This window comes from Ranitomeya variabilis, chromosome 3, assembly GCF_051348905.1.
Source record: "Ranitomeya variabilis isolate aRanVar5 chromosome 3, aRanVar5.hap1, whole genome shotgun sequence".
In the NCBI taxonomy this organism is placed as follows: domain Eukaryota; kingdom Metazoa; phylum Chordata; class Amphibia; order Anura; family Dendrobatidae; genus Ranitomeya; species Ranitomeya variabilis.
The window spans coordinates 537312979-537328923 of record NC_135234.1 but is presented as its reverse complement, the minus strand read 5'-3'; the positions used below and the strand labels follow the sequence as shown (position 1 = coordinate 537328923).

Genomic DNA, 15945 nt, shown 5'->3' with positions numbered 1-15945 from the left:
AATACATAGAATGTTAGAGTTGGAAGGGATCTCCAGGATCATCATGTCCAAGCCCCTGCTCAATGCATGATTCACTAAACCATCTCAGACAGACATGTGTCCAGCCTCTTTTTGAAGACTTCCATTGAAGGAAACTCACCACCTCTCATGGAAACCTGTTCCACTCATTGTCAAAACGTTTTTTTCTAACATCTAATCTGTATCTTCTCCCTTTCAGTTTCATTGCATTGCTTCTTTTCATGTGCAAATGAGAATAAGGATGATCCCTCTATACTGTAACATCCCTTCAGATATTTGTAAACAGCTATTAAGTCTCCTCTTAGGCTACTTTCACACTAGCGTTAACTGCATTACGTCGCAAATCCGTTTTTTTGCCGAAAAAACGGATGCGTCAAAAAAGTGAAAAACGTATGCAACGCATACAGCATTTCGACGGATCCGTCGCAAGTCCGTTAAACGTTTCCGTCGAAAATACTGGATGCGTTGCATACGTTGCATCCGTTTTTACCATCCGTTGCATCCGTTTTTACGACTGATCCGTTTTTAAAAGGGAGGCTCCCAAATTTGATTGGCTACTGGAAAATATGGAAAACTATATAGTTACTGTTTTTACAGCCCATCTTTGAGGGTTTTAGTTTTGTGGCAGCGATGGAAGGTGTTCTTGTGAGCATTGCTAGTTTGGTTACCGACATTATCTTTGAGACGAATCGCCTGGATATCATAGTGCGGGAGAAGGAGGCGGCAGCGGAAAAACGGAGGATGCTTCTGCAGCAACGGAGACGGAGGCGACTCTGGATACATCCGATTAATGAACTACGGATGATGATAAAGGGATCCAAACCCTAACCCTACCCCTAACCTCACCCCTAACCGTTTAATGAACATTTTCTGACAGTCATAGTGCCACGTATTTCAGTGCCACGTATTTCAGTGCCACGTATTTAAGTGTCACGTATTTAAGTGTCACGTATATAAGTGTCACGTATATAAGTGCCACGTATATAAGTGCCACGTATATAAGTGCCACGTATATAAGTGCCACGTATTTCAGTGCCACGTATATAAGTGCCACGTATATAAGTGCCACGTATTTCAGTGCCACGTATATAAGTGCCATGTATATAAGTGCCACGTATAACCACGTAGTTATAGTATTTATAGTACGTGGCACTGAAATACGTGGCACTTATATACGTGGCACTTATATACGTGGCACTTAAATACGTGGCTGGCTGGGGTCTTGTGGCTGGCAGTCTTCTCTCTGGGTCTTGCTGGCATATGTGGGGTTGAAGGCCCAGGCCAGGTTTATATAGATTTGGGGGTGTCTGGCCAATTGGCAACAAAATCCAGCTTCTGAGCATGCTCAGTGCAAAAAAACGTATTGCAGCGCTGCATTGCGTCGTACGACGTGTCCCGACGCATCCGTCGCTCATAGGCTTCCATTGTAGCCAACGACGTATGCCACAGGATGCGTCGCGACACGTTTTTTAGGCGGAGACAAAAAACGTTACAAGCAACGTTTTTTGCCGACGACGTGTGGCCAAATTTCGACGCATCCGTCGTAAAACGGACACGACGTATGCCAATCCGTCGCAATACGTCGCCAATACAAGTCTATGGGGAAAAAACGCATCCAGCAAAAACTTTTGCTGGATGCGTTTTTTCTGAAAAAAGACGTTTTGAGACGTAATGCAGTTAACGCTAGTGTGAAAGTAGCCTTAGCCTTCTTTTTTGCAAGGTAACCATTATAATATGCGATGAATATTCATCACCTTAATGAGTGGTACCACGTGACCGCTCACACAGAACGAGAGCTGCCGGCGCTGAGAGCAGGCATCGTGGGAGTTGGGTGAGTATTTCTCTTCAAGCAAGCGGGCGCACGGGGGGTAGGAGGTGGGAGGTGACCCCAAACCTTAATTTAAACAAAAAAAAACTTGATCTTTCATCCCTTCTCTCCTGCTAGCGCTGCTTTCAGCCGAGCAGGAGAGAAGGGATAAATGCCGGCTTCAGCACCACACGCAGGGGACAGCGCTTACTGTAGCGCTGTTTCTCCTGCGGCGGTATGTGCACACGGAGGAGAGTGCACACTGTTCTCCGTGTGCACGTGTGCGGAACGCTTCGCAGACAGCGGCATTTAACCGGCGCTTCCGGCCAGAAATGAGCGCATCGCTGACCCCCGTCACATGATCGGGGGTCAGCGATGCTTCTGAATAGTAACCCTAGAGGTCCTTGAGACCTCTATGGTTACTAATCGCCGGTAGCTGTGAGCGTCACCCTGTGGTCGGCGCTCACAGCACACCTGCATTCTGCTGCATAGCAGCGATCTGATGATCACTGCTATGTAGCAGAGCCGATTGCGTTGTGCCAGCTTCTAGCCTCCTATGGAGGCTATTGAAGCATGGCAAAAGTAAAAAAAAAAAAGTTAAAAAAAATGTGAAAAAAATAAAAAAATATAAAAGTTTAAATCACCCCCCTTTCACCCCATTCAAAATAAATCAATTAAAAAAAAATCAAACCTACACATATTTGGTATCGCCACGTTCAGAATCACCCGATCTATCAATAAAAAAAAACATTAACCTGATCGCTAAACAGCGTAGCGAGAAAAAAATTCGAAACGCCAGAATTAAGTTTTTTTGGTCGCCGCGACATTGCATTAAAATGCAATAACGTGCGATCAAAAGAATGTATATGCACCAAAATGGCATCATTAAAAACGCCAGCTCGGCACGCAAAAAATAAGCCCTCAACCGACCCAAGATCATGAAAAATGGAGACGCTACGAGTATCGGAAAATGGCGCAATTTATTTTTTTTTAGCAAAGTTTGGAATTTTTCACCACTTAGATAAAAAATAACCTAGTCATGTTAGGTGTCTATGAACTCGTACTGACCTGGAGAATCATAATGGTAGGTCAGTTTTGGCATTTAGTGAACCTAGCAAAAAAAGCCAAACAAAAAACAAGCACTTTTTTTGCAATTTCACCGCACTTGGAATTTTTTTCCCGTTTTCTAGTACATGACATGGTAAAACCAATGATGTTGTTCAAAAGTACAACTCGTCCTGCAAAAAATAAGCCCTCACATGGCCAAACTGACAGAAAAATAAAAAAAGTTATGGCTCTGGGAAGGAGGGGAGCGAAAAACGAACACGGAAAAACGGAAAATCCCAAGGTCATGAAGGGGTTAATGCATCTACAAATCTATCTATATAAAATGGGTTAATTCTTTATTAGTGAGTATGTAACATACTTTTTACAGTGAATAGTTGGATGCTTCCTGCTCGGCTCTCCAATTAATATCCAATATTCTACTTCATGTTGGAATAGCTGACCCCTAAAATGCAAGCGAATACTATTAAGGCACGTACCATAGAGCTACAGTATAGTGACATCCAAATGGATATTGAGATCCGCGGCTTTACTGCAGCCACTATCATTATGGACACCCACCTGTACGCTTTGCAGGCTTTTACTGGAGTTGCTTCGAATCCGATAGGGCAAAAATAATGATTCTGGCAGTGATAAATATAGGCCATGGAATCATCTTTCAAGCCCTGAGTTAACTTTGACAACGCGCCTACCGCTGAAATCACAAATTGAAAACCAGGTCAGAATGGCATGTTTCAATTAATATAGTGCAACAATGAAGTCACGAATAACAAAAAGTGTTTGTCTAAATGTGCACGAAAAATGTGCAAATGTTATAGAATTTAATCTTCTGCCACAGAGCTGTTAACCTAGTATAAAAATATGCCTGCAAATAAAATGCTGGACTTTGTCTCCTTCTGTTGGCAATATTTCTACTGAGTCATTTAATGATTTATTTTTGAGAGACCAATATGAAGTCCAATACATTTCCTACACATAGTTGTCACCAAGTTTTCCAGAAACCTGAATGGCAAGTCTTTTGCATAATGCAATGTTAGCAGGAAAGCAGTACATGGATCTGATCAGCAGTACCCCCCGAGAATAGTGTCATGCAGCGGTGGGGTTCTTCTCCATCATACTGGTTACAACCAGCAGCAGATTGGACGGGGTACCGAGTGTTGCCCCCACCAATCTGATAGTGAGGACTCAGCTGAAGGATAGGTCATCAATAAATATATACTGGAAAACCCCTTTAAATTGGTTGTCACACTATAGTAAGTCATGGTATATTGCTAGAAAAAAATATAAATATATAATAGAGCACTTTTCACAGTGAACTTTTTTTTTTTTTTACAACATTCACACATGAAGATTAAAGCTTGGATTTTCATATAGAGAAACATATTACTAAGGGGCTATAAATATATAAATTCTAATGGGTAATGCTGCTATAAATATATTCTGTAAGCACAAAATGACTGTTCAGATCAAACCCTGGCACTTGGTGCCCCTTTGCTGTTGCTGTGCAGTAAGGTACAACTTCCTACCTATTAGTTTTCCCCCATCTTCACTGCTCCTTCCTTGATTCACAGCTCTGGCATTACAGGACCCAGAGAAGAACAGATCGAGAGAGAACAAGGATGTGGGAATATGCACTGCACTGTCTGGCCACTTCAAGATTGCACCAAGCGCCTGTGCTTGGTTTGAACAGTCAATGTGTGATGACGGAGTACCTTTAAAGGGGGAGGGGTTCTGGATTCAGAATCTAAAACTTAGTTAAAGGGAACCTGAGAGCCCATACGTGCTATCCGATCTATGGACACTTGCTGCATGGTTTCAGCCATATATGTTTGACTCTGAAATGCTGCGGTATTCCAGAGAAAAATACGGTTTCATAACCACCAAGGACCGAGCTGCATGGGCGTTTAACCAGTAAGATGGGTCCACAAAGGCTTCTCCCTGCCGCTGTCCTGGAGTGATAGGTCTGTCCCTACATGTGTGTTCTGGAGAGACCTGTCACTCCAGGGCAGTGGGCAGGGAGAAGCCGCCAGAGACCTGCCTGTCTGAATAGTCTCCACTGAGGCTCAGTCCCCGGCGGTTATTAAACCATGTTTTTCTCTGAAATGCCGCAGCGTCTCAGAGTTAAACATATAAGGCTGAAACCATAGATCGGTCAGCACGTTTTCGCTGTCAGGTTCCCTTTAACATAATTTGTGCATTTTTTCTTCAAGTGTTTTTAAGATCTGCTATTACCGTATTTTCCGGATTATAAGGCGCACCGGATTATAAGGCGCACTTTCTATAAGCGCCTCATAAGCAATTTTGTTTCATATATAAGGCGCACTGGATTATAAGGCGCAGCACATTACCGTTAAATAAACCATTGCTCAGACTGCAAGTCAAGATTTATTACACTTTTTAACAATAACTTGAAACTGGTTCAGCTGTAATTGCAAATCTCCACTTACGCACCATGGATTCATTAATGTTGAATTCTCTTGCAGCTGCCCTATTTCCATGCTCTACTGCATAACTTATAGCTTTAAGCTTGAAACCTGCATCATAAGCATGTCTCTTAACAGGAGGCATTTTTTGGGGTAGTGGATATAGTTAACGCTAAAGCACAGATATATTGCAAGGATCCTGCGCACAGAGCTGTAAGTATCACAGCAACCCTGCACGCCGGTCACATCCACCCTGCGGCCAAAGCTCTTCCGCCCCACCTGCTGTATAGGAACGTCACGGGACCCCTGCACGCCAGCCTCATCAACTCTGCAGCGTGTCTGCTGCACGGGGCTTCAGGAAGATGGCCGCGGGATGCCGCGCGTGCGCAGAAGAGATCGCGGCGGCCATCTTCCCAAAGCCGAGATGCAAACTCGGCTTTGGAAAGATGGCCGCCGCGATCTCTTGTGCGCACGCGCGGCATCCCGCGGCCATCTTCCTGAAGCCCCGTGCAGCAGACACGCTGCAGAGCACTCTTCTGCGCACGCGCGGCCCCAGGAAGATGGCCGCCCCCACCGATGAAAGGGATGACAGCGCAGATCGCGCGCTGTGTCTTCACGTGGGCGCAGGGAATTCGGAACTTGGACATGCGCACACCACTACGCCACCAACGGAAAGCTGGGGAAGAAAAGAGCGCTGTGAACACACCCATCTGACCAGACCAGCCTGATTGACAGGCGAAAACAGCGACTTTGGTAATGTATTTCTCAGCATAGGTGGGGAATCAGGGTACACTACATACACTATAGTAACGCACAGCGCAGGCCCTATTTAACAGTATTTATAGCTCAATCTGAAAAAACGGGGTGACAGGTTCCCTTTAATACTGTTGGAGCTAGATTGTGCTGTGGAACCAGGTGCCAATTAGGGGCGTAATATAAGCGTGCACTTTATTTGTACTTTCACTTTCACTTCGGGCCCGCAGCCAGTTGGTCTTATATATACCAATAGTGGTGGTGCTGTGGTATGCCGCCGCCGACCCCTGCCGCCCACGATAGAGGTAAAGGATCCTGTATGAACCTCTCTCTTGGTTCATATATAAGGCGCACTGGATTATAAGGCGCACTTTCTATTTCTGAGAAATTCTCAACATTTTATGTGCGCCTTATAATCCGGAAAATACGGTAGCTGAGAATGGTGCTCTTATTGGTTTACTTAAAAAAGGATAAAAATGTGCCCTGATCATGATCCCAGGTGTTTGTTTCGCTGATAAGTATATGGTCCTGTATGTATAGCATTTATGTTCTAGAAGTAAATAAGAGGTTTCCTTTCCGTAAACTCAGACAGATACACATAAAAATGCATGTTAATGTCTGCGTGCCATCATTTTGCTGCAGCTGAAACAATGATTATAAAAAATGTAAGTAAGGGAAGGGGTATGGCATGTAAAAAGCCATGACGGTTTGGACACACTGATTTTTTGTAATTGTTTTTTGGGGGGGAGGGTTATCAATTCCTTGAAATAATTATTTTGGTGCTATTATTTGTTATGCTGCACACTCACCAGATTCTCCTGCAGTTTTATTCTTCCCATGAGGTTTATAAAGGACATAGGAACAACCTTTCACATGAAAATGATCATTGATTTGTCTGAACCATCTGAAAATCAAGGAAGAAATATGTTGTTGAGGGTTAAATACAATGTGACATATAAAGAAGGAAGAATATGTTGCTGACGGATGACTGACAACCCTAAAACTGAACTAAAAGATAAATCTCAGTAGAAATAGTCAGGATCTATAATACCCTCTTTTATATGATTTGTTGAACTCTTATAGTAAGTAGGAAGTATAGAAAATCCCCTATTTGGGTGCAGGGGACTCTAATGGTTTGTTAAAGTTTGAAGTCATAATTTTATATAAGTAACTAATACAATGGCAATGCTTTTGTAAAAGAAATGAAACATTTGCCATCACGTCGCTTACATGTTCATTACCTTTACATTTCCTGATACTACATTGGCTGCTATAACTCCGTGGAGTAATGAGTCAATTGTATCTTTATGACCCCAACTAAGCTCCCTGAATGACAGAAATGATGCAGGATAGGCCAAGCATACATAATTACATTCTCCAATCTTATCATTGATATCCTTGTAGTGGATCAGCCATCACCATACCATTATGGATCACATATTATTGGCGTATATTCCTTATACTGAATCCAAAGTAAATCATTAGAGGACTAGTCTGTTATTAGGGTAGGCACAAACTTCAGCTGTGGCAAATTCAGGGACATTAGAGGATCTCTGGAACAGCACCATTCAGGTATGAGAAAGTGTGGCGGTGTAGATAACGCGTATCAGCAGCTGTAGACAAAAGCTACATTTTTAGTTTTCCTCTTCTCAGGTTTATTTTAGACTCCATTTATATCTACATATATTTACATACGCCGGCAGAATTTTTGCTTTCTTGTCATTTTTCCTGAGAATATGAATGATAACACAAAAACTTTAGCTCCACTCATGGTTGGTGGTTGGGTGAAGCCATTTATTGTCAAACTACTGTGTTTTCGCTTTTTAAATCATAATGACAACCCAAAACATCCAAATGACCCTGATCAAAAGTTCACATACCCTGGTGATTTTGGCCTGATAACATGCACAGGAATGTATTTGAATGGCTACTAAAGGTAACATCCTCATCTGTGACCTGTTTGCTTGTAATCAGTGTGTGTGCATAAAAGCTGAGTGAGTTTCTGGGATCCAGACAGACTCTTGCATCTTTCATCCAGCCACTGATGTTTCTGGATTGTGAGTCATGGGGAAAGCAAAAGAATTGTCAACGGACCTACGGGAAAAGGTAGTTGTACTGTATAAAACAGACAAGGGACACAAAAAGATATCCAAGGAATTGATAATGCCAGTCAGCAGCATTCAAACTGTGATTAACAAATGGAAAATTAGGGGCTCTGTAAAAACAAAACCACGGGCAGGTAGACCAACAAAAATGTCATCCACAACTGCCAGGAAAATTGTTCGGGATGCAAAGAAAAACCCAGAAATAACAGCTGAAATACAGGACTCTCTGAAAACTAGCGGTGTGGTTGTTTCAAGATGCACAATAAGGAGGCACTTGAAGAAAAATGGGCTGCATGGTCGAGTCGCCAGAAGAAAGCCATTACTGCGCAAATGCCACACAGTATCTCATCTACAATACACAAAACAGCACAGAGACAAGCCTCAAAACTTCAGGAACAAAGTAATTTGGAGTGATGAGACTAAAATTGAACTTTTTGGCCACAACCATAAACGTTACATTTGGGGAGAGGTCAACAAGGCCTATGATGAAAGGAACACCATTCCTACTGTAAAGCACGTATTTGGACGTTCCAACATGACAAGGATCCAAAACACAAGGCCAAGTCGACCTGTCATTGGCTACAGCAGAACAAAGTGAAGGTTCTGGAGTGGCCATCTCAGTCTCCTGACCTCAATATCATTGAGCCACTCTGGGGAGATCTCAAGAACGCAGTTCATGCTAGAAAGCCCAGGAATTTACAGGAACTGGAGACTTTTTGCCAAGAAGAGTGAGCAGCTTTACCATCTGAGAAAATAAAGAACCTCTTCCACAACTACCACAAAAGACTTCAAGCTGTCATTGATGTTAGAGGGGGCAATACACGGCATTGAGAAAAGGGATTTGTGAACTTTTGATCAGGGTCATTAGGATGTTTTGGGTTGTCATTATGATTTAAACAGGGAAAACACAGTAGTTTGACAATAAATAGCTTCACCCAACCACTAACCATGAGTGGAAAAAAAGTTTTGGTGTTATCATTCATATTCTCTGAAAAAAGGCCAAGAAAGCAAAAATTCTGCCAGGGTATGTAAACTTTTGAGTGCAACTGTAATAATTTCCATTAATAACGAAAACCACAGTGCAGTGCTGAATTCGTCATATGATGGATACTAACAACGCCCTACTGATCCTATTGACTGGGGTCCATCTTGTTCTTCATAGGTATCCTTCTTTTTGATGTAATCTTTGACAGAGACTCAAAATAAATGCAGATATAAATCTAGCCTTAAAGGGAATCTGTCACCCCCAAAATCGAAGGTGAGCTAAGCCCACCAGCATCGGGGGCTTATCTACAGCATTCTGGAATGCTGTAGATAAGCCCCCGATGTATCCTTAATGAGGAGAAAAAGAGGTTAGATTATACTCACCCGGGGCGGTCCCGGTCTGGTTCTGGTCTAACCTCTTTTTCTCATCTTTCAGGATACATCGGGGGCTTATCTACAGCATTCCAGAATGCTGTAGATAAGCCCCTGATGCTGGTGGGCTTAGCTCACCTTCGATTTTGGGGGTGACAGGTTCCCTTTAAAATGAGGACTTTCAAATAAACGTTATTATCTACAGTATGGGTACAACTGAGCCAGAGTATGACTTGAAAACATGCATGTTATTAAAGCATGTTCACACTGGCCATGGAAACAAACAAAACCAAAGAAAAGACAATGTGTGCATATACTGTACCCTAATGAAAAAAACTTACGTATGTACGTAAGTACGTATGGTCTACATACATCTTGTGTAAGATTAGGTGAAATCCTTTCCAGTTGACTCTATAATTGTATGACCTGATAGTTACTTTTAGCAGAAGGTTACATGACTTCTATTGTGTAGGAAGAAACACTATTGGAACGACTTACCTCATCAAGGTTGTATTCCCAGTAAAAGGACCAAAACGAATTTCTTCGAAAGGTGGCTGGAAACCCAGAATATGTAAAGCTTCTTCTTGAGTCAGGGGTGGAAGACTTTGGAAAATAAAATAAAACACTTCATCAGAATAAATAGTTGCAGTTGGCCTACTTGTGATCCACCCCGAGCAATAATAATATTCATCTATAGTACCTTCCTGAGCCCAGAGTGCTGTACAGAAAGTTCCAGCAGGATACCAAGGAAGAGATACCACAAGATGTCTTATACTGGGGTCGACTGATACAGTACCTTGTAGACAAGAAGAAAAAGAACTATTTCCAAATGTACACATACAAACAAGTGCAACCAGACATATATTGTATATACTGTGACGGGGTCACTGGCACAGTGTATGAAGGGAGATATGTGTCACTGTGCATATTAGCGTCAGTGATAGCCCCTGATGAAGCCACGCTCGTGGCGACACGCGTTGGGCTCTTGTGCCCCCCTTTTTTTACCGGCTTCATACCCCATGGGTGCTGTCTCCTGCTCTGGGTAGATCTTATAGGGCGTTCTCTGATATCTCATGTATTTTCCTTCCACCATGGTTTAAGCTGAGCCAGTTTCTGCAGATAGGCCTGGTATGGTATTTCCTATTGTCTAAACCGTACATCCTCTTATCTTCCTTATGCATTGAAAGTGTTGTTAGGAATTTTCCTTCACCTCTATACTGCATTTTTAATTAATATGATATATCATGTTCTATTTAACATGATATAAGTCATAGCGACTACACGCCTAGAGAGCATTTACAAATATTTTGGAGCAGCTATATACTTTCCACGTTTATATAGGTTACATATTGTTATCTGATTATATCTTTGCACCTTATATGTATACATATTGTGGAATAAGCCTTTATGTGGTCTTGGGGGGCACCCCCTTGTTAGGGTATGTACCATTTTTTGGTTTTTAAGTGTTTTTAATTGTTTGATGTGTCTTGTGTGACTATAATAAAATTTGTAATTTTTTACATATATTTTTGGTGATCCCTGGTTTTGTGTATGTCTTCTCTTCTCTTTTTTTTTTATATGTTCCGTGCATGACATACTCCGGGTGGATCCCAGTTAGTGATATTATGATGGTGCCCTCCACCCCGCTTGTTTTTTGTGATCATCACATGGGGTGTTAAATCCCTTTCCATGAGAGTCAGTGGGTGTCGTGTCTTGGGAGAGCAGGAACTCCCACATAGCTCCTGGAGAAGCTAAAGGACTGTGTGGGATAACCGCAGGTGAGCCCTGCAGGAAATGGACTCTTATGGACTGTGTTTTGTTTGTTTTACCATTATGCCAGCAAGAAGCTGTTTACTTTGCTGAACCCTGCCAAGGTTTATGCTGTCCATAATAAACCAGCAGGTGATCTTCTACCAGAACGGTTCCTATGTCTACCTGGGAAAGCAGCTGAGTGTCTCAACCCCTCACAATATGTATTCCTGATTTATGCTGCATTCAATGGTCACTGCCTGGAGAAACCAAGTAACAGAAAACAAGATTTCATAATCGTATTGTCAGCTTATGAAGAAAATCTTTATGCTGACTTTATCAGAAAATGAGAACACTGAGATGCACATATTCCAGTATAGAATGATTTATGACAAGTAAGAGTATCAGACATAGGAATGCACGGGTCTCCCATTTGTGAATCTTAATGCGGCTCTGACCCAGGCAGGGTCGGACTGGCCCACCGGGAGATCGGGTAATCCTCCGGTGGGCCCGCCTCCCAGTGGGCCCTCCCCCTCAACAGCAACAGACTCTGAGTCCTGCCTCATTCATTAGTGCCTGCTCTGCCCTGTATTAGGATTGCGTGCACCCAGCGGTGAGTTGATTATTCCATACCCGGTGCCAGCCGTCTGCACTGCTCAGCAACAAGTGATGTGAGCGCTTTCTCATCATTTGCTGCGGCTTCTACTGATCTCGTGGCGCTCACCGCTCTATCAGCTGTGGTGTGCTGAATGAGATCAATAGAAGTGGCAGCAGCAGCAGGTGATGAGAAAGCTCTCACCTCACATCACTTGTTGCTGAGCAGTGCAGACGGCCGGCACTGGGTGTGGAATAACACACCACGCAGATCACACAGCCTCTAAAGCAGAGTTGATTTTTTGAGCCTGAGGGCAATGACATGATGTCACCGGAAGGGGTGGGGCCTCCATCAGACCAGTGACCAGGAAGCAGAGTTGTTCTGAGGCTGCTGGAGAGGAATGAAATGAGAGGCTGCACCATGGAGCCCCGTGAGGAGAGGACCGAGGGGCTGCACAATGGAACTGTGTGAGGGGAGGACTGAGGGGCTGCACAATGGACCCTTGAACAAATAAGAATGAAGACCCAGGATTCAGTGAGAGTGGTGAGAGGATGTATTTTGGAAACGGTTGATGTAACTTGAGTGAGGCTTGTATAGGGAAGATGATGAGGGGCAGGGTGGAGAAGGGGAGATGATAATGACTGGCTGCATGGAAAAAGGGTCATGATGAGGGGCTGTGTGAAAAGGGGGATGATGATGGGGCTGTATGGAAAAGGAGGGATGATGAGGGGCTGTGTGGAAAAGGGGGGTGATGAGGGGACTGTGTGGAGGAGGGATGATGAGGAGTTGTGTGGAGAAGGGGGATGATGAGGCTGTGTGGAGAAGGAGGGATGATGAGGGGCTGTGTGCAGAAGGAGGGATGCTGAGGGGCTGTGTGCAGAAGGAGGGATGATGAGGGGCTGTGTGCAGAAGGAGGGATGCTGAGGGGCTGTGTGCAGAAGGAGGGATGATAAGGACCTGTGTGGAGAAGGGATGATGAGGGGCTGTGTGGAAAAGGGGGGGGTGATGAGGGGACTGTGTGGAGAAGGAGGGATGATGAGGAGCTGTGTGGAGAAGGGGGGATGATGAGGGGGCTGTGTGGAGAAGGGGAGATGATGAGCTTTGTGGAAAAGGAGAGTGATCACGGGCTGTGTGGAGAATGGGGGAATGAGAAAAAGCATCTTGGTACATTGCTGAGTTCACCAATAAAAATTACTCAAAGCGAACTGCTGTGAACTCACCTCTGCACCGTGCTAGTGGGGATCTCACCAAGGTCACCGCAGTTCAGGGGCCCAGCTGGGAACACAGCCTCAGTAACCTGCTATAACCTTGATGAGGTTAGCCGACGCGAGTGACCGTAGGTAAACTTTATACCTCCGACAACAGCTGCGGGCTCACATCATTTGACAGCGTGTGGACCTCAGCTGTCTGACTGGCAGGGATGATTTTACCGCCGATCAGAAGCAGTGTTTGCCGCACTGTCTTGCACCGCACAGAGTGGTAAACACTGGATGTTCGGGCCCCCCATTCAAGTGAATGGGGTCCAGGTACTGTGCTGTACCCGAACCTGGACTTTTTTTTTACTGTTCGGCCGGACCCAAACATCCAAGGGTTTGCTCATCTCTAATCCTGTGTCTAGTGTGTGACTGGTGTTTATATGCTGTGTGAGTGTGTCATGTGTCTAGCGTGTGACTGGTGTATGTCACGTGTATGTATCCTGTGTCTAGCGTGTGAATGGTGCGTATGTGTCATGTCTAGTGTGTGTATGTGGCACATGTCTAAATAATAAAATCTTTCTGTTCTTACAGAATATCATTGTTCTCGGCAGCACTTGTCTTGTTTACCCAAAATTATCTGCTGCAGATAAGGGTGCTTGACTAGATGGAAGCTAAGGGAAGACACTGCAGCTAGTACCCCTTAAGCATGGTGGGCCCTTAGAATGATGTTCTCTGGTGGGCCCAAGCTACTCCAGTCCGACGCTGGACCCAGGGTTATGCCTCGGATACAAATGACTACAATTTTGGAATTAACAGTAGAGATGAGCAAATTTGATCGGGTCAGGGTTTATTCGGCAAACTATAGCGCTTACCGAATAAGCTGCAGAGGGGATCCGGATACATGGAGTGCGCCGGCGGATCAGCTGTTCAGCTCCGAAGCTGCATGTGGCGTGGCTTTGTTGAGAGCCCAACAAACAGGCTCTTCATGCATGTATTGTGACTGTCACACAGCCGCGACACATGCAGCTGCGGAGCTGAACAGCTGATCCGCCGGCGCACTCCATGTATCCGGATCCTCTCTGCAGCTTATTCGGTAAGCGCTATAGCTTGCCAAATAAGCTCTGACCCGATCAAATTCACTCATCTCTAATCAACAGTAACCTAAAATCACCAACTAATGTGCAACTTTACATTGAGTTCTAATTATTTATCAACCACCCTTTATAGCTCCAATATATGCCACAGCTCAGATTGTACAGATTCTAAAAATTCACATCGATCCTTATTCCTAATGGGGCTGACAATGTACTTTGACCTATTCAGGACACACATTAGGGGCCAATTTCATAAAATGTCAAATTACTTCTTGATATACAGTTGTGGCCAAAAGTATTGACAACCCTGCAATTCTGTCAGATAATACTCAGTTTCTTCCTGAAAATTATTGCAATCACAAATAATTCTTTGGTATTATTATCTTCATTTAATTTGTCTTAAATGAAAAAACACAAAAGAGAATGAAGCAAAAAGCAAAACATTGATCATTTCACACAAAACTCCAATAATGGGCCAGACAAAAGTATTGGCACCCTCCGCCTAATACTTGGTTGCACAACCTTTAGCCAAAATAACTGCGACCAACCGCTTCCAGGAACCATCAATGAGTTTCTTACAATGCTCTGCTGGAATTTTAGACCATTCTTCTTTGGCAAACTGCTCCAAGTCCCTGGTATTTGAAGGATGCCTTCTCCAAACTGCCATTTTTAGATCTCTCCACAGGTGTTCTATGGGATTCAGGTCTCCACTCATTGCTGGCCACCTTAGAAGTCTCCAGTGCTTTCTCTCAAACCATTTTCTAGTGCTTTTTGAAGTGTGTTTTGGGTCACTGTCCTGCTGGAAGACCCATGACCTCTGAGGGAGACCCAGCTTTCTCACACTGGGCCCTACATTATGTTGCAAAATTTGTTCGTAGTCTTCAGACTTCATAATGCCATGCACACGGTCAAGCAGTCCAGTGCCAGAGGCAGCAAAGCAACCCCAAAACATCAGGGAACCTCCGCCATGTTTGACTGTAGGGACCGTGTTCTTTTCTTTGAATGCTCCTTTTTTTCTCCTGTAAACTCTATGTTGATGCCTTTGCCCAAAAAGCTCTACTTTTGTCTCATCTGACCAGAGAACATTCTTCCAAAACGTTTTAGGCTCTTTCAGGTAAGTTTTCGCAAACTCCAGCCTGGCTTTTTTATGTCTCGGGGTAAGAAGTGGGGTCTTCCTGGGTCTCCTACCATACAGTCCCTTTTCATTCAGACGCCGACGGATAGTACGGGTTGACACTGTTGTACCCTCGGACTGCAGGGCAGCTTGAACTTGTTTGGATGTTAGTCGAGGTTCTTTATCCAACATCCGCACAATCTTGCGTTGAAATCTCTTGTCAATTTTTTTTTTCCGTCCACATCTAGGGAGGTTAGCTACAGCGCCATGGGCTTTAAACTTCTTGATGACACTGCGCACGGTAGACACAGGAACATTCAGGTCTTTGGAGATGGACTTGTAGCCTTGAGATTGCTCATGCTTCCTCACAATTTGGTTTCTCAAGTCCTCAGACAGTTCTTTGGTCTTCTTTCTTTTCTCCATGCTCAATGTGGTACACACAAGGACACAGGACAGAGGTTGAGTCAACTTTAATCCATGTCAACTGGCTGCAAGTGTGATTTAGTTATTGCCAACACCTGTTAGGTGCCACAGGTAAGTTACAGGTGCTGTTAATTACACAAATTAGAGAAGCATCACATGATTTTTCGAACAGTGCCAATACTTTTGTCCACCACCTTTTTTATATGTTTGGTGTGGAATTATATCCAATTTGGCTTTAGGACAATTC

At 43.9% G+C, this 15945-nt stretch overlaps 1 protein-coding gene across 1 annotated transcript in view; it reads right to left on the bottom strand.

Annotated features, from left to right (window-relative positions):
• The window catches only part of BIVM (basic, immunoglobulin-like variable motif containing), an 82176-nt gene that overhangs the window by 30431 nt on the left and 35800 nt on the right, over window positions 1-15945 (bottom strand). Inside the window, exons 4-8 of the mRNA XM_077297056.1 lie at window positions 10228-10323; window positions 10026-10130; window positions 6876-6970; window positions 3452-3584; window positions 3252-3335 (exon numbers count right to left, since the gene is read on the bottom strand). Of these exons, the coding sequence (XP_077153171.1) occupies window positions 3252-3335; window positions 3452-3584; window positions 6876-6970; window positions 10026-10130; window positions 10228-10323 (513 nt within the window). The remainder of the gene's footprint in view (window positions 1-3251; window positions 3336-3451; window positions 3585-6875; window positions 6971-10025; window positions 10131-10227; window positions 10324-15945) is intronic.